Source organism: Nematolebias whitei, chromosome 13, assembly GCF_014905685.2.
Source record: "Nematolebias whitei isolate Nwh7 chromosome 13, NemWhi1, whole genome shotgun sequence".
NCBI lineage: Eukaryota > Metazoa > Chordata > Actinopteri > Cyprinodontiformes > Rivulidae > Nematolebias > Nematolebias whitei.
Genome location: NC_056510.1, coordinates 24,441,748 through 24,468,288, shown reverse-complemented (window position 1 = coordinate 24,468,288; position 26,541 = coordinate 24,441,748). Strand labels below are relative to the sequence as shown.

The following is a 26,541-nucleotide window of genomic DNA, read 5'->3' as shown; positions in this document are numbered from 1 at the left end:
GGATTCTGAATTCAATCTGAGGATTCCGACTTTAATCTGAGGATTCCCAATTTAATCTGAGGATTCCAACTTCAATCTGAGGAGTATGACCCCCCCCCCCCCCAACTTTAATCTGAGGATTCCGACTTTAATCTGAGGATTCCGACTTTAATCTGAGGATTCCGAATTTAATCAGAAGATTCCGACTTTAATCTGAGGATTCCGACTTTAATCTGAGGATTCCAAATTCAATCTGAGGATTCCGACTTTAATCTGAGGAGTCTGACCCCCCCCCCCCACACACACACATACACACACACACACACAACTTTAATTTGAGGATTTCGACTTTAATCTGAGGATTTCGACTTTAATCTGAGGATTCTGACTTTAATCTGAGGATTTTGACTTTTTTCTCAGAAGAAAGGAGTGGGGGGGGGGGGGGGGGGAATTGCACCGTGGCCCCATTCCTCTTCCGTACTTGATGCTCACTTGGTCACAAAACTCAGATTATATCAGATGTTTCTAAAACAATTGTCTAGTTGGAACATGTAGAATAGTGTTGCAGTAGAGAGGAAATATACTGCCCTAAAAAGCAACCCTGCTGCTCCTCCATCCTTCACATTTTACTGCCCTCCTGTGTTTGACCATCTCACAAGCAGATAGAGATGCATACAAAACATAAACCCTCCTTTTAATTATGTACTGAAAAGATAAACAATAATTAAAATAAAATCCACAAAAAACGTACTCTCACGTCACAGACGTCTTGTATTCTGTGCGTTTTAAGCAGGTGAATGTCAAAACCAGCTGAATGTGAGAGACAGCTGTGCGTGAAAATAAAAATGTGTAAAGTTTGTAGCTAGCGCTGCTCAGATTTCTGTGGTTTCATCCCAGAAGAACTCTCTGGAGACGATCGGCCTGCACGCTGTGCTCGTCCTCTGACTCGGCATCGCTTTGCGGGTTGGAGCTGCAGGGGGAGGTGCACTCGGGGGAGCACAGATAGTGCATGAGGGGCAGCCGGTACTTCCCGCAGAAGTCAACAAATTTAATCTGGCGTACGCACGAGTCAAAATACACACCTGGGGAGAAACAACAGCAAAGTTAGTGTCCACCAAGCCACCTTCATCTCGCTCTGGAACTCCTGGAGCAAACGTCAAATCAGCTGCATTTCACCGCAGTGACGCATAATAAATACGACTCATATGGAGAAGCGACATATTTTTATTTTTTTTTTCACTTTATTACACATTTTGGACCGATGCGACTTATACAGCGATGCGACTTATACAGTGATGCGACTTATACAGCGGTGCGACGTGTATGGCGGAAAGTATGGTAGATCATTTTGAATCAAACAATAATAACACAAGCAAAATCATTCATTAACATAATTAGGCCTGTCACGATAACAAATTTTGCTGGGTGATTAATTATCTCAGAATTTATTGTGATAAATGACAATATTGTTTGAAATTTGACAATAATTAGTATTTATTTTCAAATTTAAGAAGAAATGTTGATTAATTTTTGTGTGTAGTACAGTTTTTGACCACTGGATGGCAGTATAAAATGGTTTGAACCAAAGAATGGATAGTGACGAAGCGAGCAGTGTGTCTCTAAGAAAAATGGGAGGGAGGCCCCTTGACGTAACGTGGGCTGTCTTTGGATCCTGTTTTTCGGTTCTTAAAATGGCAGACGCTCGGTGTGGTTTGAGCTCTTTAGCATAGCATTTGTCACACAAAGCTTTTAATACAAAAAACAATAAACAAGTTCTCAGCTTCTTTTTGAAGAAAAAAACTTTTTACACGAAGGCACGGGTTTCAACCGTGAATTTTGGAGCTTTGACAAAGCTGAAGTCCCCACCCCCACACCACCCCCCAAGGTCAGCCTGTTAGCTTAGCTCGTAGCTTAGCTTCTCAGTTTAGCCACTTTTAACGATCCAAAAACGCGATTTTGGACGGTCAAAATGGATTTTAAAGAGAAAAGAGAAAGGGAGGGGTCAGTGAAGAGCACCGGAGTTGAGCCTTTTGTCATCGAGTGTCTTCAGTAGAAAGAGAGACGAAGAAACGATAAAGCCGATAAATGAAAATGAGGTTGATAGTTTTCATTCATCATGTGATTAATTAATTCATTGTTTATTGCGACAGGCCTAAACATGTCAATCTCTGTAATCCAGGTAGATGTAGAGCAGGTTGTAAATTCATTCATTCATTTGTTCAACCTCTATTTATACAGGATAGTCTCAATGCACAAACGTATCTTTCTGAAAAGTTAGTATATGCTTTTATAATTGTGAAGTTTTACATTTTAATTAAAATAAAATGAAAAGTCTGATTCTGTTGGGATTGGATGTTTGTGCTAAAATCCTGTATCTGTAGCTGCAGACATGTTGCTGTGCATTATACTGCAACATCTTCTCTTTACTTTAGTGTCCAAGACATTCTTTCACGTTTGTGGTTTGTCCAATCACAGCTTTGATAACCTATATATATATATATATATATATTTTTTATCCCAGAGGAGAAAAAAAACAACAAACATTCTCAAAGCAAAGTCTCCGAACAACTCGGACTTCTTCAGACTACCAACAGCACAGCCTCGACTTGGAGAAACTTGCTGTGACATTTCTTCCTGAGAATTCTGGCAACAGTCTTGGATATTTTCCAGTTGTGAAGAATTTTTCTCACTGTATAATTATGTGGAAACTCCAAAACGGTTTTAAATTGTCTTTCTAACCCTTCCAAGCATGACTGGCAGAAAAACTGCTTCTCCAAGACAATCATGTCTTTCTTAAATGAATTGGCGTCAACACACCCGAGTGCTCCAGAGCTGCAAACTCTTCCGCGTTTGTTTCCTAAGCTCCATCACTTCCATTACAGCAGTAATGTCCATGTACTAGGCTTTTCATGCATTGCCACTGAAATCTGGATTAATTATTGTTCAATAAATAAGGTGTTTCATTACATGCACTATTTGTATAAAACCGCTCCTATCTTATTTATAATCTGATAAGGCCCACATTTATTTTTATTATGCCATTAGCCTGATAAAAGGGACGATCACAAAGACTCTTGATAAAACACACTTTGATAAAAAGACAGCAAACAACAGGAGAAAAACAGCAACATAATAATCTTAATTTGAAGCTAAACCAACACAGAGAGAAAAGTAAAGCCTCACCGGCACACTTGGGGTTGGGACACTTGCTGGCCAGGTCCAGATAGCGCAGCAGATTTGACGGCAGTTCATGAGGGAAGTAAGGAATATTTCGGCTCTTTATGGTTCGTCCTGCCAGCTCCAGCAGCGACGGAGGGTCGTAGGTCATCTCTTTGACGAAGCGCACAACCAGCGGGTTGCCTCTGAGACTGAGCTCCTGCAGGTGGACCAGACTGAGGATCTCTCTGGGCAGGTAAGTGAGCAGGTTGTTGTGGAGGCTTAAAGATCGCAGAGAGTGGAGTCTAAAACCGCACAGGGAGGAACAAGAAGTCAGCTACAAACTACAACTACTGGAACGAGACGTTTAAACATTTTGAGGTACTCCTTGTAGAAACTGCACATGACTGGTTGAGCTGCTGAGGCAGTGTATTGTTTTACCTGGTCAGCTGTGGAGGCACACCTTGGATTCGGTTATCACATAGCACCAGGTAAGTGAGGCGGGGAAGGTTTGCTACTTCAGGAGGAATGGCTGAAATAAGGTTTCCACCCAAATACAACATCTCCAAACTGACAAGAAGAAGACAAGAACAACAGAGCTCTAGTTATCAGCTTATTTAAAGCTTGTAAACCAATATAAACCTTAAAAACCAAAAAAGTTCATGCGCAATAATCCAGGTATACAATCCAACAATTTTCCAAACTTGTTGGGTAATTTAAAGCTTATTTATTTAAACTTTTGTGTCTCTTTTCACCAGTGTAGATCTAATGCTTCTATTAAAGTGAAACAGTCTAGGGCATTATATAAAAATTACAACAACTTTCAACGATAATAAAGTTTAATGTCAAAATGCAGGACATTAAAACATGCTTTAAACTTTTATTAGCCTTTACTTTGATTGCAATTAAGACAGTTTGTTATGCAACCTGCAGTTTGAACAACAGAATAGTATATTTTTTTATTGTTCATATTAAATCTTAATTGAAGGAGGACATACAAGTCAAACTTTCAGAAAATGTGGCACAATTAAAACGACCTCCCACCAGGGGGCGCTACAGCTGCACAGACGCATGCTAGAGTCACAGCGATACTTATGTTTGAATCTTGTCTGTGACACTTGTTTTAGAAATATTTGTGAAATTGTTTTGCGTTACAGTAAAGTTTTGCCCATCCTTTTACTCTTCTTTGTGCTTTACTCCATAACCATCACATCTTAGTGAAAAACGGTACGAGTGTGCAAAAGATTCAACGCCGTGTGCATTTGCATATCTGAAAAGCGATTAATATACAGTAAAACCAATGCACGGCGAACAAAAGGTGGGAACGCGGTGAATCAAAGACAGAGACCAGGAGAGAACTATGGATGACTCGTCAGCAAACGTAAGCTGCCAGACCATCTGCCTGCTGGAACTGATGACACAGCAAGAGTCTGTGAGGAGGGCATTATCCTGTTCTGGTGGCAGAGCCCCCTTCTGTGGTGGACACGGAGACATTTAGAGCCCGTTTAATGTTCACAGTAATGCAATGACACATAAACACTAGTCAGTTAGGACCCTGCTTACAATTTCACAAGCTCCACTGCAATAATAATTTTAACACCAACGCTGAGCTAATGATTCCGTTACACAAAAAAGTCAAACACTTATAAGGAATAACAGCTTAGCTCCTTATCAAGGTCTGTCTTTTCATTCTTCTACAATTATAAAGACGTTTACTGTAGTACAAAAAGACTGTAATCCTGTTCAAGATTTTCAGATATGGACTCTATTTCTAATATGCATTAACCTATAGTCAAAGGTAGTTTATTCAGGAATATGAGGCCTTCAGACCCACAGTTCCGCAGCAAAGTAACCAAATAATAATTCATTGTCAGGGCACAAAAAGTACAAGTATTTAACACAGTATCGCCTGTCTCAGCTTTACATATACAAGTTGTGCATCCCATTTATACTTATACAGATAAAAAGTGTTTTTATAGCTTTAAAAGCCTCATAATTGTATACTCCAAGTAACCAACTCTTTTGTATGTCGGCCATTAAACTAACATGAATTACTATCATCTAATATGTCGTGCAAGACGTGTTGCGGTATTGTACAATAAAGTTCATGGACAAAAATGAAGTGATTCTCATCTTCAACAGCTTCAATTCCTAAAACGTGTTTACAGAATAACAGCTGCTCATCCTCCTGTTACTTTCTGTGTTTGTATGTGCATATATATCGGAGCATTACGAGATATATTAGTAAAGAACAGCACTAGAGTGAAAGCTTTATACAAACCAATGTATCTAAAAAGGAATAATATATTATATTAAAGTTTAATTTAAACTCATACTCACTGCATCTTTGATAAAACAGTTTGGTGGTTTGACCTTCAATCTGGCTTTGGGTCATTGTGACTTGATACTAAACACAGGATAATAAGAATATAAAAATCTACCGTCCAATATCTTCCACGTTCACAAGACAAACAACCAGCTCCTAAATACAAACTCTTATGATACTTGTACTTTTGCATTTGTTTATTATACTTTCCCATAATGATGAACGCAGCTTTTTACGGCACCGTATAAGGTTTGCTTTGCTCTGAAATGATGCCGGAACAATTGCTCAAAGAGTACACACCTAGTTTATTTAGGTTGGGGTAATGTTTATTAGGGAACATTACCAGGTATAGCGGGTTTACCGAGTAATGTTTACCGGTCATGTTCTCAGTTTAAATAAATAGGTCAACTTAAAAAAGTAGTGTGTGTGCTTACTTTACTTTTACAGAGCGCAAATAAAACCTGACTTTGGCAAGTTCACATCTCAGCCGAAGAAAACGATAAACTGGTTTCTGTACTTTTGCCACGTACAAAAAGTAGTTACTGGCTAGATAACAGTAACCGGTCATCTATTCAGGACAGAAAGTTCAGAGACAAAGTCAATACATCCACACAGGACTGAAACGACTGTTTTACTTGGTGACAGATGTGATCACACAGGAGAACATTAGTACAAGTGAGAATACCACATAAAATAAATCTAGGTACTAGGAAAATGCATTAATGAATATGTATTAAAGGCTTTATAACCGTTATTACACATTAACAACTTAATTTGAAAACTGTCTTACTTTTCACGTTATTTTATTTTACTAGCTGTTACTGACAGTAACTCTAACAATAATGGTGGCTATTTTTGCAACTTCTTGATTTTTTTTATATCAAGCTCGTTTTGTCTGGTTGTTTAAGAGATCGTTTCCTGTATCTGCCAATACTCCGTTTCAAAAGCTGACGTAAAACAAGAGATGAGGAGCCGATTGTTCCGAGTGTTCCCTTAAAGATCAATTCCAGCATGCCTCGACATCGCACTCAGACTGATGATATCTCTTCGAGTGAGTGACCATGCCCCACAGGAGTTGTTCACCTGCAGGTTTTTTTTAATCCACCTGGAATGAGACTCAAAATCTGTTTTGATTTTGAACTTTAGATGAAGGCTAAAGCAATGCAAAAAAAGTGTGTTTAAACAATACGTTTTATTTTTCTATACTACACAGAGGAGTACATTCATACAACCTTTGTTTGCTTTTTCAGCTTTCCTGAGCTAAGGACAGGTACAGCCAAGAGGTCATTCCTGCACATAGTTTTAAATAATGACTCTTGGTATTGGTAATCAATATTTTTCCTAATTTTTTATCTTTACTAAAGTTTAAAAAAGGACTTTACTTCTGACATTCAGTAAAGTACTACAGTATTGGCACCTCCAACAAACTTTTGGCTTGTGCCAAAGTGATACAGATATTCTGCAGTTGGTTGCTTCTTTGTCCTCTTATTTAGTGAGAATTTCAGTGATACATTTTTTATTTATTTATGTTTTTTCAACCGTCTTCAATTCAGTTTTGTTGCCTTTGTATCGGCATTTATTTATTTATTTATTTACCATCAGGCGAAATTCAGGGCTACATTGTCGTGAAACAGGTTGCCATAGCAACCAGGAGAGGGTCCTGATTTCTATAGCTAAATTAAATCAAATCGCAGAGTAAACAGACCACAGGGTTGGATATTGAACAGATTTATCTATATATTCACAACATATCGACTCATATGTTCTAATACCGACTCTCTAAATCATTTATTCAGTTGTGTAATATTCTAGCAGAGTTAAATAATCAGTTGAAGTTACATATACTGTCTTTTGCTTCACATAGCTAGCACAAATAAAAAGCTTTTCGTTGTTAAAGTAACTACCGTGTCGCGTTACTTACCAGGGTAAACTTTCTATCTCTGAAGGAATACTTTTTAATCTGTTTCCACCGACTGAAAGCGACTGTAGACGAACCAGTTTAGTGCACTGGAGTGGGATCTCCTCAAACCGATTTCCGCTAAAGTTCAACACCTCCAGCTGCAAAGAGCCGAACTTCTTGGGCAGAGAAAACTCGTTCAGGCGGTTGTTTTTAGCTAAAAGAGTTTTAAGCTTGACGAGTCGCGTAATGCCCTCACAGATGGTCGTCAGTCCATTGTTGCTGATGTCCAAAAACTCTAGGTTGCAGAAAAGACTGAGCGACGAGGGGAGAGAGGTTAGTCGGTTGTAGTTCAGGTAGAGCTGTTTGGTGTCCTTTTTCCTCTGGTCGCCGACACTGTCACCGTTAAAAGTGTTCAAACTAAGACGGGAAAAATCAAGCACGCAGTCTCTTCCAGACGCCGCTCCTTCGTGACTCTCCATTTTGGCTATTTTTGAGTAAATATCAAGGCTGTTCGAGGTTTCAGAAGTTTCCCCGTCCTCGTAAACCGCGTTAGCTCCAGGAGTTGTGTATCTAAATCATAGAGAACAGTGTACTAGCCGAAACATAGTAGTTCTCTGCACTCTTTGCTAACTTAGCTATATTTAACTACTCTCAATGCTGTGATGATGAAACCCTCCCACACCGCAGCCATTCTTTGACTAGAGCGAGAGTTGCTTCCTTGTGTTCTGATTGGCTGATTTTGTACAAACTCCGCCCACCAATGCGTTGATTGGTTCTTATTTAACGTCATATTACACAAGCAGAGTTAACACGTTCCCTCCCTACCTGCAACAGGTTTACTGCTTAGTTTAATGAGATTTAAAGCAGTCACAGTGGTGATTATTATTATTGATTTAAGTTTTGCAACAATAAAACAGTGCTGGTGTTGCGCCAAGGTAAGTATAGAATAATCTATGTCTCCTGTCTTGGGATTGCGCACACATTTTATCTAAATGACTACACATTCAAGGTTCTTTATTGTCATTCGCATCACATGTGGTACATGAGGTGGAATGAAATTGTGTACTCAAGATCCCAGTGACACCATAGCAAAAATATAAAGTATAAAAAGAAACAGTATATAAGGACCTAAGATATACACTGATTTATGCTAAATGATACGTTAAATTGAGTTTAAAAAAAAAGTCAAACCACAAAACAGTTACGTATTTTAATTTATTGTGTGAGTTTTGCCAGTTTATTGTGTAGTAAATGGAATGGACTGTACTTATATAGCGCCTTTCTATCTTAATGAGATACTCAAAGCGCTTTACGCTACAATCTGCGCTCGCATTTACCCATTCATACGGCACTCTATAGATCTCTACAAAGCTAATTGAACAAATCATAGTGAGTGTTGTTTTTTACAACTACTTTGGCACAACACCAAGTCCTTGAGTCATTATGTAACAACATAGTACAGTTAAAACCAATAATGCCCTGTGGACCTTATGTACACAGAATTAAATATACAAGTACTAAATAAATAGGTTCACTCTGTTGAGTCAGAATCAGAATGTACTACGTTGTAATGTCACTGGAGCTGTGACTGCCAGCAAAATGTATAAACAAGAGTTAATGTTTTAGCAGTTTTTCAGAAAAAAATTGGGAAGTGATCCATAACGCAAGGAGACAATAAGGTAGAGAGCAAAAACAATTCAAGAAACGTGTAATACAGTACACAGTGCCTGTTTCTAGAGGTGGAAAAAGTTGAAATGCTGTTGAAAAGACTATAAATTAATTAATTAATAAATAGCTGGTCTGTAAAATGTTTAAGGCTATCCTGAACCATAGCTCAAGAAGGAGAAATACTCACTACTCTGTGTATGGAATGCTAAAAGCTTGAGTGTTTTAATAGTGGCTGTTGTCAATGTAAAACTGGAAGAAAATAAATTGGGGGAAATTTTCTCATCTACAATATAACAAATTCCATCGTTTTATTTTTTGCTGATTGCCATGATGGGTTGTAGGGGGAGAACTGAGACATCTCTCTATCTCCAGCTTATCCTGGGGGATTCCAAAGTGTTGCCAAACCAGAGGATCCCTTCAGTGAGTTCTAGATATGCTCTGGAGTCTCCTCCAACTGAGACATGGATGGAAAACCAACGAAGCGAGGCACCCAGTAGGCATCCTGATCAGATGCCTGAACAACCACAGCTGACTCCTTCCAGTGTGGAGGAGCAGCAGCTCTACTCCAAGCTTCCTCAACATGACTGAGACCGGCCGCCCTATGAAGGAAGCTTACTTCAGCTGCTTGTGTCTCTGGTTCTTTTAGGAAAGGGTTGGAACAGACACGCCAGGTCTCATTAGAAGAGATATCGATGATTGAGTGCGATGTCGAGGCATGTTGGAATTGATGTTTTGGGGAACACTCAGAACAATCGGCTCTTCATCTCTTGTTTTACGTCAGTTATTGAGACTGAGTATTGGCAGATACAGGAAACAATCTCTTTAACAACCTGATAAAATAATCACGAGTAAAAAAAATAAAACAAAAACACCAGAGCTTTGCCTGTTGGCAACTATTTTTCCACCACAACAGATTACTTATTTTGACGTTATATTAAAAACTGCAAACAGCAACAACAATGTCTGTCGGATGAAATCCCCTGGAAATGTCACTGTTAAAAAACAATATCTGTACATACAGATGTTTTTTGACCATATCTACTAGCTGTGCACAAGAAGTCTCTTTCTAGTTGCTGCCAATCAACAAAAACCTGAGAGCATTCATTAAGATATTTGAAGATATAATCTCTCATTGTTTGGCTACACTACTATTATTACTGTATTAACATTTATGGGCAAAGACAGCAAATAAGTTGTCCTTTGAACCCAGGCTGGGAACAAACCAGTAGTCAGGGATTTGCCCATTTGAGCGACCTTGAGTGTATATGTGGGCACAACAAACATTTGATAAGGAGAATTTCATAAAAACTTTAATTTGTTGAAAATAAAATAAAAATTGGCAGAAAAAAAAAAGAACAGGATGGACCACGCTGATACAAAATGACAAATGGGCATCATGTCGTGGGAACTTTATTGGCAAACATTCCTTACAAACTGCACTTTTAGTGGCACAGAGAAATCTATAGCAACTTTCACACAAATGTTTAAGGGACAGATTTATAAAGTACTATAGTTTTCTGATAAACTTCAGCAAAGCACTCATTCTTGCAACATCCGATGAGGAGGCAACGGTAGAAGGTGATTCTTTTTGTAGGTCTAAGGCACTGATTTTATCACCATGCATCCCAAATTTAAAAACAAACCAACACTTGTAAAAAAAGACTAAACTATTTCCAGACTCACAATAAAAGCACAAACATACATTTTATTTGCACCAGTTAGTGATGCACCTATGCTACTTCAGCTGACTGTGAGGCTAGTCCTTCTGTTAGTGATTCGGAAAGCACAGGTATCGTGTTGTTGCTGGGTCCAGAGTAATGTTTTACCTGGATGAACTTTTTTTTTACATCATTCAAATGCTTCATTAAGACTTTGGTTTCAGTTTTCACCATGTTATACTCAGATCACGTCTCGCTAAAGGTGCACTCAGAGCTGATTTTGTCTCAGAAAATAAAGACAAAAGTACTTTTTTTTTAAATCACCAGAGAAACTTGTCAAAGCACAACATGGTAACGAGACGAGTTCCAACTCAGTACGTTATTAGAAACACACTTTTTTGTAGTAAAATAATCATTTAAGCTGTAAAATACAAAGAAATAATCAGCGTTGTGATAAACTAGAGCAAAGGAAAGGGAAGGAAGAGAAGTGCAATGGTTGTAGTAGTGGCCTACAGTGGAAGTTATAACAAAATAAAAGCACTAATAGCACCTTCTTATTTCACTTTGTTTAAATGGAGAAACACGTTGCACCATTTTAACCAGTGAACTTTTCAAGGCTCCTAACTTTAAAACCCTCTAAATCCCCTGACCTTTTTTTCTAAAACAGTGACAACTTTCTTTTATACTAACTTAAAAAAAAACCTATATAATAACTGCAGTAAAACCTAGCCCTCAGTTTGAGCAGGGACACAGTAATACAACAAACATAACAGTACTGAACACAAGGCAGTTACATTCTGATTGCCTTTGAATCAAACACGGCAAACACTTAAACATGGTAAAAATGGATAATAATTAATATAGCAGATAAAAAAAATTAAAATCAGTTTAATAAAACTCAAAGCAAATCAAGTATGAAAGAAGAAGAAGGGCACCATCCTCTTCTTTTGTAGTGTCCTTACTTAGACTTCTTTTGTGCTGACCTTCATCTTCTCAACCGTCTCCTGCATTTGAACACATAAAAATGTATTTTTTTTAAAAAAGAAATGTGGTCTGGTTAATTAAGAACAAATAATGAGCTAAGTATACATCAGTAGAATAGAAAAACTTTGTCCCAAATGGTGACAGAAATTTTTCTTAGGCGTGAAAACAATAAGACTTCTGTGGGTATGTAGAAAACACAAAAACACATAAAAGGCTGTTAAAAGCAAGTGTTGAGTGTGTAAAAGTACAGTTTTTACTTTAAAGTGCCCACTGTGGATATAGCAAATGAAATAAATGACTTTTTTGTAGATTGCTTTCTGGGCTAGAGGGACTTTAAACCTTCCTGAGCACAGATTGTGCAGTTCGGAGGGAGGTTTGAGGTGAACCGATTATTTTGCTGGCCTGGTTTGTAATCTGAAACAGTTTGGCTTTGCCAGAATAAAATGTTTACAGTAATAACAGATTCAGTTAGGGATGCAAGACATTGTATTTTTGGCCGATATCCAATATGCTGATATGTTAAAACTAATTTGGCCGATAACCGATACCAATACTGATTTTTTTTCTAGACCTACTTACAGAGACTACATAGCTGTCTCTGCTGTGGAATTAAAAGACTACATTATTCTGCATTGGCTTTCTCAATTTGGCCTGCTACCAAATGCAGTTGCCAAAAAGGAGGCTGAAAATGATGTAACACTATATAAATATACAACACATATAAAAAAAACCTGCATCTTTTATATCGGCGAGTTATTCTAATGGACTGGCCGATGTCCGATATTTAACTTTATCACTAATATCGGCTGATACCGATACCATGCTGATAATATTGTGCATTCCTAGATTCAATTAGTGTTTTATAAACTGGTGTTAAAATATCCTTGATATTAAAGGATCCCAATTTCCTCAGCAGGTGGAGACATTGCTGTTTTGTTTTTTTAAGGGAGTCCATGTGCTCTTTAAAACACAGCTGGATGTAAATTTATGTCCCATGGTATCTAAAGCTCTACATGCTGGCTCTGGACGCTGAGTGGCTGGAAGAGAAATCATCTGACGTCTTTAACTCTGCCCCAATAGCACAACTCTTTGGTCTTTGTGACATTCACTTTCAGGAAATTGTCACAAAAAACAATGATCAAGTTGTCAACTGATTGTTGGTACCAGGACAGAGCATCAGATGCATCCATCCATCCATCCATCCATCCATCCATCCATCCATCCATCCATCCATCCATCCATCCATCCATCCATCCATGCATCATCTTTATCGTCTTCTTCCTTTTTGGGTCACGGGGGTCACTGGTGCCCATACCCAGCTATCACTGTGCGAGAGGCAGGGGACACCTTGGACAGGTCTCCAGTCCATCACAGGGACGCAGGGAGACAAACAACCATTCACTCTCTCACTCACACTTAGGGACAATTTAGAGTTACCAATCAGCCTAACATGCATGTTTTTGATCTGTGGGAGGAAACTGGAGAAAATCCATGCATGCACGGAGGGAACATGCAAACTCCACCCAGAAAGGACCCCAGTTAGGATTTGATCTGGCGAACTTCTTGCTGAGAGGCAACAGCTCTACCAACTGTGCCACTGTGCCGCCAAGCTATACATAGCCCACGTTAAAATAAAAACACATCTAAGGTCATTTCACGTTTTAAGGATCGATGACTATGACATTTTTGAGACTCAAGTTTCAGTAAGGCAGTGATCCACTTTGGTTTTGGTTCCGTGCAGACTAGCCATTAGCTCATGAGTCCAGTCAAAATTAAACTTTATTCCTTCAAATTTAGGTGTTCAAACAACTATCTACAACAGGTAAGCTGTTTATTGTTCATAACATCTCTGCAGATCTTCACATGACGGTATCTTAACTATGTCTGTAAATGTAAATCATTGCATGGATTTGGGAACATTAATGAAAACAAATGTATGTAAATAAAGCTGATCAGTTCATCTTTAAATCCAAGAAAGCTGCAGAAAGAAAAGTATATGCAGAAGTGCTGCTGCCCTCTTTTCCCTATCATGCAGATGCTGCATGCACGATGATGGTTGCCAGATACATTTAAAATGTCTTATTTACCTCCTCCTTTTCAGTGCACATGTTCAACAAACATAACACACACCTCATCTTAGAATATCTGTACTCAGCACATATGACAGTTTAGGTCAAAATACTATCATTTTAAAGCGACAGTACTATAGTTCATAATTTCTTATCTGGCAACCCAACTGAAATGGAAACTACAGCGTTTTTCATGTAAACCTGCTCATTTTTTGTTTATGACCCCCAATAAACATTGAAAAAACACTAACGTTTCCAGAGGTTGTGTAAACGGGGTCTTATAGTAGGAAAATCACTTTGACTTGGTCATTTTAAAAGTAGCTCGCATGCTGAAAAAGTGTGTACACACCCCTGCTACATCCAGTTAGGAGGGACTTTGAGAAAATGACAACTTCTCATGTGGTCTGATAAACTAAAATTCAAAGGTATTTTAAAGAATCACACCCACTGCTGCTTCAGCGCTAAAGAGAAGAGACATTTAAACACCATGACACAGCTCTGAAAGACATTTGTAAAAACAGCATGAATTATTGGCTCATGTGTAAATATGCTGTGTTTTAGAGCGATGCATCCATGTAGAACAGTGAGGCTAGATCTTTGGAAAAGATCTTGTTTATTCCAACCTGACATTGTCAACCTTTAACTCTTTTTTTTTTTTTTGGTAATCATTGGGGCTCCTTTAAAAAAATAACTCATGGATTAAACTGTACATTTTTTTTACAGCATTCTTTTACTTTAGAAAACGGTTGTATTTTGAAGGTGACTTTAGATTGCACATACACGGAGTAACATTTGTTTGACATTGACATTAAAAACCACCTCTCCGTGGGGTGCCAGGTACACCACATCGCTGACACAGCTGAAGCCAGATCCCTGGAGTTGGCTTGTGAGGATCATGAGCTCATTCACACGTATAAGTAAGAATACACACTCACACACACACCTCAAATAAAGCTGGCTAAGTAGTCCAGTTTTGTTTTAATATTTAAGGATATATGTCTATTTTGTTCTGATTAGAGGGTTAACACATTTAGATTGATCTGCGTTTAAAGTAATTAAATCATGTCTTAGAGATTCATGTCTGCCCTTCACATCTAAACCTGACTCGGTATAATTTAGTTAACATCTTATTTCTTAGCTTTAAAGTTATTGTTTGACTTGATATGCCTGGAGCGATAAAGTTGCTGACTTGGTTGTAATGCAAACGCTCTTTGACACACGCTGCAAGTAATCGTGTCTGACACCGAGTTCACGGTTTATAAAGGTGACATTTCCTGGACTTTCAGCCCAGCCCAATGGAAGGAGCTCCGGAATACGCTGTCAAAGCTGCGAACATCTGGTTAGCAAAACAAAGAGCAAGAAGTTCTGATTCTGATCAGTTTCAATCACTGATCTATCAATCAGAGCCAACACCGACCTGGTGTTTGTTGAGCTCATCCACACGGAGGTTCCACTCCTCCTCCGTCATCTCCGCTCCATCATCTGCTGACTCCTCTTCCGCCGCCTGTTTGTCTGGACAGATAACAAAAACGAAAAGGGTCAAAGGGCATGTGATTTGCCAAATGAATTCCCTAAATCATTCTAATGGGAATAAACAGGACAGAGACCTTTACCGCTGCAGGTCATAGCGGTGCAGACCCAGTTACCACAAGCACAGACGCAGCTGTTACACTCCACCTGGGTCTCCGCTCCGTCCTCGTACAAATCATCCTCCAAGGCACATTCTGTGGAAAGACACACGAGCTCAACAACCAAAAGGCCTGATAGTACGCTGCAGGGGAGTGATAAGATATGAGCGTCCACGACAAAGATTCATCAACATTTCAGCCAAACTTCTTATCAAATGCTCTCGGTTAATATTAGCTGAGTCATGATGAGTGGTCAGCAAATTTTCCAACACACACTTGGTGAACATGAGAGTATGATTAATGGTTATTCTATAAAAATAACAATAAAGACACGTCTCAGATAAAACTCCAAAAATCTTTAGGTTTGAAAATCTTAATTTCCTTCCCTGAAGGAATTTGTGTCCTAAAGCTGGAGGGGAGAAAAAACCACTCCTGCTAGCCAACAATGTGTGTGTTGGCCCTTAAATCAGTCGCAGCTCGAGGTTTCAGAGCTCCTGATTGGCTGACGGAGTTATTCCTCCGCTTCCTGTGAACTTTATCCCAGATACATCCACACCAGACGGCTGACGGCGCAGACTGCAAACACCACATAACGGACTGAGCTTCAAGCTATAGAAAATAACAATTTAGAGGTTTATTTTTACTTTTTCTCATTTACTATCACCCGCTACCAAAAGGCAAAAACAGATGCTGTTTTTTGCCCATGTCTGTGTGTCTGTTACCAAAATATCTCATGAAGCTCTGGTTGAATTTGAATTAAACTTTCAGTAAGTAATCACTACAAGTGCAGCTACAGCTGATTAACTTTTGGAATCAGACCCTTTCAAGATGGCTGCCAAAGCCAACTGATTTTAGTAAACACAAACATCAATAAAACTCAATAAATTTTACAGATACTGACCTAATATTTGGTGTGTTAGTAGTTAATCTTGATCCTCAGCATGTGTTTTTGAACACTAAAAGATTGATTAATTTCTTTGTTAAAAAACTCCCTTGAACTATTTGGAGCCAACTTTGTTGGGTCTGTTAGCAAAATATCTCAAGAAACACTGGATAGATTTTAATGAAATTTTCAGGAATTAGTATCTAGATGCACATCTACAAATGGTTACCTTTTATGAATTATATTACCTTTAATTTAATTTGAGATGTCTGCCAAAGCTAATCAATATTAGCCAACACAAGAAAAGGCTATAACTTTGTCAATTTTAACAAATATTGAGCTCAGACTTGGTGTGGTAGTAGCTAAGATTCATATGACCAAAACAGCTCAAACTCCATAATATTTTTTGGCCTATAAATCACAATTTTTTGCATAATGCCCATGCCCTGTGACTTATACGCTGAAGCGACGTATTTATGGATTTTGTTCCAATATTTATAAATCAACTTTTGGCTGAGATATGACCGTTTTCATTCATTCTGGCTGAAAATATTGAACACTACCATTTTCAGCCGTTAGATGACACTCGAGCTGTATGGCATGTCATTGTGGCATGTAATAGGTAAAAGTAGCTATTAATGACACAATCGGCTTGCCATACAGGTCCACCTCCATCCAGCTCGCTTGGAGCAACCGTCAAATCAGCTTCACTTCGCTGCACTGTCTCGGTGAAATGCAGCTAATTTGACCATTAAAGTGCATTTATTAAGTAAAAGTTCAACTGAGACACACATTTACTATAATGTCGAGCAAACAAATAATTGCTTTTAGGTGTTTATCTTGTTAAATTTTGAAGAAATGCACAGCGTTCCGTTGGCAGCCAATCGGTTTTTTGGCACAACGCCGGCCCACATTTCCAGGTTCGGCCCCAATGGCGTCAGAAGCATCCGTAATGTGGGGGGGGACACAAGCGCGTGTGCGCGCGCACGTTTAAAAAAAGTGTTCACTACTGTACAAAAAAGCAGCATTTCACCTAGATTTCCTTTAATTCCACACATTTAAAGCATGTTTCTCACCAAGTTTGTGTAAATTCAGCTGTGGATTTTAAAGACATTTTAACTTTCATACACTTTAATACAGAGCGTCAGGTCGGCACTATTTGTCTTTATAGAGAAATAAAAAATCATCACCACTGGACTTTTTTTACTTGTGGTCAGCACTACTCATCTAAATGATGTTTCTCATGAAGGTTGAGGACAATAAGGTGTGGGGTTTTAAAGACATTTCAACTTTAATGCACCTGAACACACTGCGTCTCTTACACCTGCAGCATCTGACAGCGTCACACTTACTGCTAAGGGAACATGCTACAGATGTAGCTCCTCTTCTCTCCTCCTAACATGAATATATGTTTCTGGTCAACAACTGCCCACACTAAGCTGCTAAACTGGTGAGCGAGCAACACAGAGGTCGGTCCATCTCCTCCACCTGTGCGCGTTTTCTTGCTGAAGCAGAAGGAGACGCACAGAAACATTGCAGGTGTTACACTATATTCTGTGACCACCGTATATTGTGACCGTGGCTTGGAGGTAACCAGGAAAACCTGGAGTGGAGTTTTAGTGGTTTGAGTTTTCTCCTATTAATCAAGTGGAATGGATTTGTTCACGAAGAAAGAGAAACTGCGCCGCTTGAACTAATGTTCCATAGTAAAAGTGGGGGGGTCCAAATGAACGTTTTTGGAATGTGAGGGGGACTTGTCCCCTTCACATATAATGGTTGCGATGCCTATGTTCGGCCCACATTTCTAGGTTCGGCCCACATTTCCAGGTTCGGCCCACATTTCCAGGTTTGGCCCACATTTCTAGGTTCGGCCCACATTTCCAGGTTCGGCCCACATTTCTAGGTTCGGCCCACATTTCCAGGTTCGGCCCACATTTCCCGGTTCGGCCCACATTACTAGGTTCGGCCCATATTTCCAGGTTCGGCCCATATTTCCAGGTTCGGCCCACATTTCCCGGTTCGGCCCACATTACTAGGTTCGGCCCATATTTCCAGGTTCGGCCCATATTTCCAGGTTCGGCCCACATTTCCCGGTTCGGCCCACATTACTAGGTTCGGCCCATATTTCCAGGTTCGGCCCATATTTCCAGGTTCGGCCCACATTTCCCGGTTCGGCCCACATTACTAGGTTCGGCCCACATTTCCAGGTTCGGCCCACATTTCCAGGTTCGGCCCATATTTCCAGGTTCGGCCCACATTTTCGGGTTGTCAGAGGTGACGCGTATCAAACGCAACGCATCAGCAGTGACGCATAATAGATGTGACGTATACGGCGAAGCAACATATTTATGGATTTTTCCACTTTATTAGACATATTTGGACTGATGCAACTTATAGGGCGGTGTGACACGTACGGCGGAAAATACAGTACTCAGCAAAAGATGATTCTAGTTAAAAGTCTGGCGTGAAAGGTGGTGAGCGATATGCATTCATTGAAAGAATGCTGGGCCTCTTCATATGTCTGCAGAGCTTTAATGTAGCCTCACATCAAATTATTTCAGGGTATTTGTTTCAACTCACTCTTCTCTGGTGGATTGAAACCAGGTTTCAGACAGTTGAGGAACTCGTCAAAGCTCAGTTTCCAGTCGGCGTTCTCGTCAGAGAGCTCAATGAGGGCATCGACACAGAGACTCCTGGGGGAAACAAGCAAAAGCAGAATAAAATGAGCATTTGCTTACAAATAGTGACAACCAAGCAGCAGAGAAACCTGCAGCGTTAATGATAATTAGCTGAGTTTTATTCCACAGAAAGCAGATGTTAGCAGGTGCCCACAGGAGGCCTTCAGTCCTGTTTGTTCTGGTCCTGACTGGCTTCATCAACCTATACTACAAGACTTAGCAAACACAATCTATGTTTTATCACATGAGCAAATATTTAAAAGTGCGTGGAAAGAAATGCAAACAGCAGTTGTTCTTACACCCAGACTTCCTCATGCACACAGATGTGAGCTCATGAAACACACTGACCTGAGCAGCTTGTTGCTCTCCTGGTCTGCGTAGGACTGCAGCTGCACCATGGAGTCGTTGTGCTGGATGAAGCTGAGCAGTTCTGAGGAGTCCAGCTGAGAGTCGCCGTTGTCATAGGACTGCAGAAGCATGAGCAAACAAAGAAAAGGCGCAGATATGCTCAATGTGCGATAAAACAAGAACTACTGGTACATAGTATGACCCACTGGTGACTCAAACGTACACTGAGCAAAGGTCTTTTGTCTTTCTTTTCTTTTGCTTCTAAACAGTCAAGATTTTCCAAAACATGTTAAAAGTAATTTGATCATTTGTAAGACATTTGAAAAGTGAAAGTCTTTCTAAGTTTTTTTTTTTTTTTTTTGGTCTTTGGCTGTTTTTTCACCCATTCTCTGACTGCCCAGTGCACAACTATTTTCAGAGAAACGTTTTTTATTTGTTACATTTTGTTATAAACCCCTTGATTTTGACAATAAAATATTCAAACAGAAAAAGGCTTCTACTGTAAAATCATCATAGATATTAAAGTTGACACACATGAAATGGTATTTTAGCACCAACAAAGCAGAATTAATTTATATTGCACTTGGTAGCATGATACATTTATGAGGTCTTGTGTCATCAGTTGTGGGATTTTTAAGAAACAATACGTTCAGAAACAGTTCGTCTGCTGAATAGACTGAGACTTTTACCTCCACTTGTTGACTTTCCTAATATTTTAAAGAAAATGCCAGTTTACAACAGGTACTGGACACAAAACTAGTGATAAAGCAGCCAAAGTCAAAATAAAAACCTCAAAAAAGGTTAAAAAGATTACAAGAAAGGTCGACTGCTTGGAAGCATTTATCAAAACAAAAAGAAGGTTCAAACTTTTGTATACTACTATATCTGCTGGGTTCAATTTATTATTAACATATAAATACATATCTAACAAAGTTAAGTCAGGTCCTCTGGATGGATTAAAAAAAAAATATATATATATATATATATATAATTGTTGAAACATTTCTTCTTTAATCCAGAAGACTTCGTCAGTCTGAGGAGCGGCACTAAACTCAGTCAAATATAGTATGTATATTGAATTTTCATGCTGCATGAATTCTAGTATCTCCGTTACACTAAGTTTTGCAATACTTGTTCAAGTACAACACTTAACACAAGACTTGAGCTATAATTCAGTAATATCATATGAAGTAGTAATATCATGTTGAATAATATTTAACATAAGCACCTCAAACACATACTCTGTTTACAACCTGTATTATTTCTATATTTCCCTCTTTCTTGTAACCATTTCTGTGCACTTGTGCAATATATTTTATCAAAACAGATGAGGCACTCTATGGCACTTTATAACTATTAAAACAACTTTTTTTTCCTGTACTAACAACTAGATAATGTTTTTTTTTTTTTCTTCAATTAAAAAAACGAAACTGCTCAAAATGCCATCTGCTCCTTTAAGCCAGAAACAGGCGAAACCATCAGCTAACACTTATAAGGTCCGTCTGACTTGAGCTTCAAGTGGTTGTAAAGGAGGCCTGCACGGTGTTGTGTGCACTAATAGGGTCATTCCTGCACTTCTGGACACCAGCAGCAGAAAGAGGCCCACCTTGAAGTAGTTCAGCAGGATTTCAGTGAAGTTGGACCCCTTTACGAACCAGCCATCTGGGACGACCTGAGTCTGCAGCCACTGGATGACCCGACTCCTCAGCTCGTTGCGATCAGCAGCGTAGCACACCACTGCAGCAAGAAAAAGATTTCCAAACGTCATCAGCTTTAAAAAATAGTTGACTCCTTTTTTTTGTTGAATCGGGACGTGAAGTAATCACTTTTTCTACAACAGATAATGCCAAACGTGACAACAACCTAATATGGTTAAAAGATACTGATGTAATACATAAAATGTCCTTCTCATTTCCGAAAACGTTTGCAGCAAATTCTCTCAAACACGAGCTCACCTGGATTGGCAGCTGCCTGCTTGGTTTTCTTTTCTAAAGAAGAAATAAAGACAAACACATTTAGAACGAATGAAGCTAAAAGAATCAAAAAGCCTTGTACAGTAGATGATGGCACAGTTCAATTCAGACATAAAGACTCTGATTCATCTGCCGCAGGTCAAGGTTCAGGCCGGCAGTAAAACAATGACACTTTGTCGCGTGAAAGGTGAGAAGTTCACTTCAGATAAGACGCTGCTGTCCGCCGTGTGAACAGACGAGCTGAGGTCAGAGTGTGGCGTCAGTTTGCAGCGCCGCGTGGACGCTTTTCACTTTTACAGTACAATGAACCCAACCACCTCAACTTATCAGCTCCATGAAAATGTGCCAGTTCAGAGATCACGTTAATCAGTTTATTGCCTGTGTGCAACATCATCAGCATCTGCGCCACATAACGATCAGAATAGAATTTATTACCACACTGGCTGTTATCTGTCGAAGCACTTACACAGCAGCCCAGGTTACAGATAATTCAGTTCAGTTTATTCTATAGCACCAATTCAAACAAAAGTCTTCTCAGGACGCTGTAGAAAAACACCAATTCCATCCATCCATCATCTTTGCCCGCTTCTTCCTTTTCAGGTCACAGGGGTCACTGGTGCTCATATCCAGGAGTCACTGTGCGAGAGAAGGGATCAACACTGGACAGGTCTCCAGTCCATCACAGGAACACATATAGAGACAAACATTCATTCTCTCACTCACACCTAGAAGCAATTTAGAGTTACCAGTCAGCCTAACATGCATGTTTTTGGTCTGTGGGAGGAAACCAGGTGTAGGTGATTTACCACTGTGAGTGGTTTCCCCACTCTGTGAGCGGGACTGTCAGCTCAAAGTGGGCGGTATCGTAACAGGTTATTGTGTTCAAGCCACTCTGCCCGTTGTGGTCTTTAATAACCCTATAATTAGACATCAATTTCTTTAGCTTATCCCGTCACTGCTTATAAGTCCGAGTGTAGCCATGCTGCACCATCATCTCTGTATCTTTCTCATTTCTTGTGGCGCCGTCCAGCTCACGCTGAATCCTAACATCGGCCATGAAAGTTAGGACGGTCTGTACGTCATCACTGGTCCACGGCACTATGTTTGGAGCTTCCTTATCAGAAACTAACAAAAACAACACACTCAACACGATCAAAGAGGAAATGTAGGTTCAGGTTTAGTTTGCAGTTTTGCTGGACGGGTCATTCGTTGACGTAGCTCCGCTGGTGTCTGCCTATGTCAAAATCATCACCTTGGAGCAGTTCGCTTGGAACCACAAACAAAGTGGTCCCATAAACTGGGCTGAGGGGGAGGGTGGGTGTAGCAGCAGTGGGCAGGCCCTTAACTGGTGTGGTGTGGAACCGATGAGAGTTGAGACTGTGGCAAAGTGCCAATAGAGCGGAGGAACAACGCACTTGAAGTACGTTAGGGTCAACTGTCCAGGAACATGGGGAGTGTGGTAAAGAGGTCAAGAAGAGAGTCCAGGCAGGGATGGAGTGGATGGAGACAAGTTTCAGGAGTGATTTGTGACCAAAGGGTGTCAGCAAAGGTCAAAGGAAAAGTTTGCAAGAACGCAGTGAGACAAGTTATGTTGTATGGCTTGGAGACAGTGGCATTGATAAAAAGACAGGAGAAAAAAAAATGGCAGAGAGGAAGATGTTGAGGTTCTCATTAGGAGTGACAAAGGTGGATAAGATTAGAAATGAGATCATCAGAGGTACAGCACAGGTTGAACAACTGGGAGATAAAGTTAGAGAGACCAGACTGAGATGGTTTGGACATGTCCAGAGGAGGGACAGTGGGTATACTGGTAGAAGGATGTTAGAAATGCAGCTGCCAGGAAAAAGACAAAGAGTAGATACATGGATGCAGTTAAAGAGGACATGGAGGTAGTTGGAGTGAGGACAGAGGACGGATGGGGATGACTTCCTGTGGCAACTCCATTGGAGGGAACAGTTGAAAAAAGAAGAAAAAACATTTAATTTTTTTAATTTTTTATGATTAAAGGATCAGTAGTATTTAGGTTTGCTGCATCCCAGCATGTTAGGGATTTTTATTTTTTGAAAACACAAGCTTCCATGATGAGATGTTTGGTGTCATGTGCTTGTACCCCGGCAGTGTCCGTCATGGGCCGCTTGGATCTTCAGTCCGGTGAGACAAGCATCTCTGTGGAGCTCACAGTGGTTCCTGTAGGTCTTACCATTGCTGCCACATACTGACCTCTTGTGGGGCTTACAGCTCTGCAAGAAGAGCAGAATATTAATGGAAACAAATCAAAAACAAGCGTCTCCTTGCTGCACAACAGGATTTATTCTGGACCACCAAACCAGAGCTCACCTCTATGCACAGGCAGCTCGGCTCCCCCTTCTCGTTGACGGCACACTCTCTGCCGGCCCCACAGAACACATTGGCACAAACTTTGCTCTTGCTCTGCGGCTCCTGAGTGACAGAAATTGCTAACACTTTAGTTGCTGCTTTGACACACTAGGTGGCGCTGCAGTATACACAGCATGGCTACAGGATGGCTCGCATAAGAGACACAAACATTGTTTGTAAAAGCACACCTATAGGCAAAATGTGGATCAAAGGTTAAAAGCAGCCCAACATGGCGTTACTGGGAAAATGTGGGATGGTTAATGAGTTTAAAAGAAATTAAACTACTTATTAAAAAAATTAGACTCACACTAAACCACTCATTTCAACGTGTAGTCACTCTAATTTGCTCCTGCTGGTACGTTGCATGTGCGGTTTTAAATCGTTTCTTTGTTTCGAAAAATTGCCAGCAGGTCAAAAAGAAAACAAAAGAACATTTAAAAATGAGGTCACTGGTATGCTGAACCAATCACGAGACGCCATGCGGAGCTTTAAGAGCTGTTTGTTGACCCTTGTTACCTCCTCCTCCCCATGTATGCGGGTCTTTGTGTGTGTGTAGGGTGTTTCCACATCTGGAGTCTGAGCTGTGTTTTCCTGTTGGGTCGGTTCCCATACTCTGAAATCTTTTCTCCTCTGTTGCTCCAGACTCCACTCCCTCCAGCCCTCTCCTCTTTAAAAGCGTCTGTTTCCTGAACGAGCAAGTCGAAAAGTTCCTGCACGTGAGCTGGAGCCCAACTTTGCACGTGTGTGTTTGTGACTGTACCAGTTGGTATGTAAGAAGCTAGATTATTGTCACGGCACTTGAGGGATGGAAGGGTGGTCACATGTGAGCTTAACACAACTGCAGCTCAAAAGTGTCAAGAGGAGACGGATCTTAGGGGTTTATTTTTTTCATTTCCAATCCACAGTTCACTCTTAAGTTGAGGTCATGGAAAATCTTCAAAGCGGGCCGTGTGGCCCTGAGGCACATCGGCCAATTCAGCTGGTTCGACACAGATGGGCTGCAGGCCCGTCTGAACCTGTAGAAACATTCAGCAGGACATGAATAATGGATGAGCCCCTTAAATAAATCTGCTGCAGTGATAGAAGTCTGTCAGTCCGTGTCTCTTTGAGCTAAGGATCCCTGACATTTAGCTAATGAACGCGGAGGCTGTTGTTTTCAAGTGGCCTGTTGCCATAGTGAGCACATTCACCGGCTGCTGCTGCTGTTTTAGAGAGCTGTCCATAACACTGGTCACACTTTGGGTTTTTGTGTGTATGTAGGAAACAATGGACAGAAACGACTGTAAAGTCCTCACTGTCAACAAGGAGAAGCAGCCTGATGTGGTCGTTGGGCCCAGTCTGGCTGTTTACTGTGGATACAACCAGTTCTTCTCTTTTTCAAGTCATCACATGTACTTGTGACAGAAACTGAGGTATAATTTGGTATTTACGTTGAACCTTAGAAAAAATGATCCATGTTTACTTCAAAACATCATCAACATTTCCCCGTCATCCGACCCCTCTTGATTTCTATTTATTCCAAGAGTTAAATGACACTATGTGGTGACAACGTACTTCAGCCTCAAAAATGTTAATTTAAAGTAGATTTTAAGTAATTATCCACCGGATAAGATGGACAGACTCTGTTTTGACAAACTTGCTATGTACTATAGCTGATTGCTGTAGCTGAAATCTAGAAAATCTAGCTGCTTTGCTATTTTTTTGCCATCTTTTTTTAATAAGTAAAAAAAAAAAAAAAATCAGTATGCCTCTTATATGATTGTCTATTGTTGTCATCATTCTTTGTTGAAATCAGGTCTCTCTTGTAAATGAGTCCTCGAGGCTCAATGGGATTAACCTGTCTAAATAAAGGTTGAATAAATTTCTGGTTCTGTAAGAGTTTTACATAATTTCCTGATTTTGCATTATCATTACATTAACCTTCATAATAAAACAGATGAAAGGTTACATTTCCATAACTTTTACTGCTTGATGCTTGACTGACGCTAATTTGATGCCAATTCTCTTTGTTCCAACACATCAGTGTTTTTGGACCATTATTGTATTTGGATATTTACTGAACAATCCCTGATCTCATGACAGTAGCAGTTTAAAATGGTAGTTCTATTCGAATCAGTCACCAAGCTCCCAAAATCATCACTCTGTCTAATAAACAGATGTAGATTAGGGTGTGCTATCTCTTCAAGCAGCCTCTGCTTCGACACACCTGCACTGAGCTTCAGACATCCATATATTTAAGCACTAATTGCAGGATTTGGAGAATATGAACAAATTGTAGATTAATAATTATGGTGGTGCTGGTAAACCCAAAATATCTAAGCATATCACAGCCCAGTTATTGTTCAATTGGCCGTGTTAAAATACCACAGGTAGGCAAACGGTGCATGATGTCGATTGCTCAGCCTGAGCGACCTGCTCGTGGGGACTGTAGCAGGTGGTTAGATTGGGGCGGCACACCTGTCAAGCTGCAACATAAGGAGAGCTCAGGGAGAACACCTCCTGTGAAGCTGAAGAGAACGTCTGCACCTCAGCTGAGCAATTACAGGTGGTGTTTTTCACAAACTCAAGCTCAAAATACAAATTCCAAGAATGCTTGGTCCTGTGGTTCAGGTGAGGAAAAGGAGAAGCTCCACAAACATTTCAAGAAATCCATCATGGATGCTGTTCACAGTTTGTCACCAACAGCTGAATGAGGTAATGACTTTTGGTCGTGGCCCAGGTCAGACTAGTCAGATTAGCTTGTCAATCTGGGAAACATCTAAAACATTCAGCATAGTGACCATCAATGGAGGAGCCAGAGGGTGGCCAAAGGAGGCCTCAGCCACCATAGCCACCCAACCTGCCACCGCAATCATTTGAGGAAACTACACTTTTAAGCAATATAAAAACTAGAAAGTATAGTTTCCTCAAATGAT

At 40.0% G+C, this 26,541-nt stretch overlaps 2 protein-coding genes across 2 annotated transcripts in view; both read right to left on the bottom strand.

Annotated features, from left to right (window-relative positions):
- Positions 1-6: 6 nt before the first annotated feature.
- Positions 7-8,024, bottom strand: LOC119419190 (leucine-rich repeat-containing protein 58). The gene is made up of 4 exons (XM_037686501.1): positions 7,383-8,024; positions 3,577-3,705; positions 3,163-3,440; positions 7-1,061 (listed from the first exon to the last, which is right to left on the bottom strand). Exons 1-4 carry the CDS (start codon positions 7,838-7,840, stop codon positions 868-870), a joined length of 1,059 nt encoding a protein of 352 aa, XP_037542429.1. The 5' UTR covers positions 7,841-8,024; the 3' UTR covers positions 7-867.
- A 3,596-nt stretch (positions 8,025-11,620) lies between these two features.
- LOC119419189 (follistatin-related protein 1) overlaps positions 11,621-26,541 on the bottom strand; it is a 26,847-nt gene continuing 11,926 nt past the window's right edge. The window contains exons 3-11 of the mRNA XM_037686500.1: positions 23,588-23,689; positions 23,361-23,490; positions 21,233-21,265; positions 20,884-21,014; positions 19,278-19,396; positions 18,832-18,944; positions 15,348-15,464; positions 15,158-15,252; positions 11,621-11,691 (exon numbers count right to left, since the gene is read on the bottom strand). Coding sequence (XP_037542428.1) covers positions 11,650-11,691; positions 15,158-15,252; positions 15,348-15,464; positions 18,832-18,944; positions 19,278-19,396; positions 20,884-21,014; positions 21,233-21,265; positions 23,361-23,490; positions 23,588-23,689 — 882 coding nt within the window. The 3' untranslated portion in view covers positions 11,621-11,649. The remainder of the gene's footprint in view (positions 11,692-15,157; positions 15,253-15,347; positions 15,465-18,831; positions 18,945-19,277; positions 19,397-20,883; positions 21,015-21,232; positions 21,266-23,360; positions 23,491-23,587; positions 23,690-26,541) is intronic.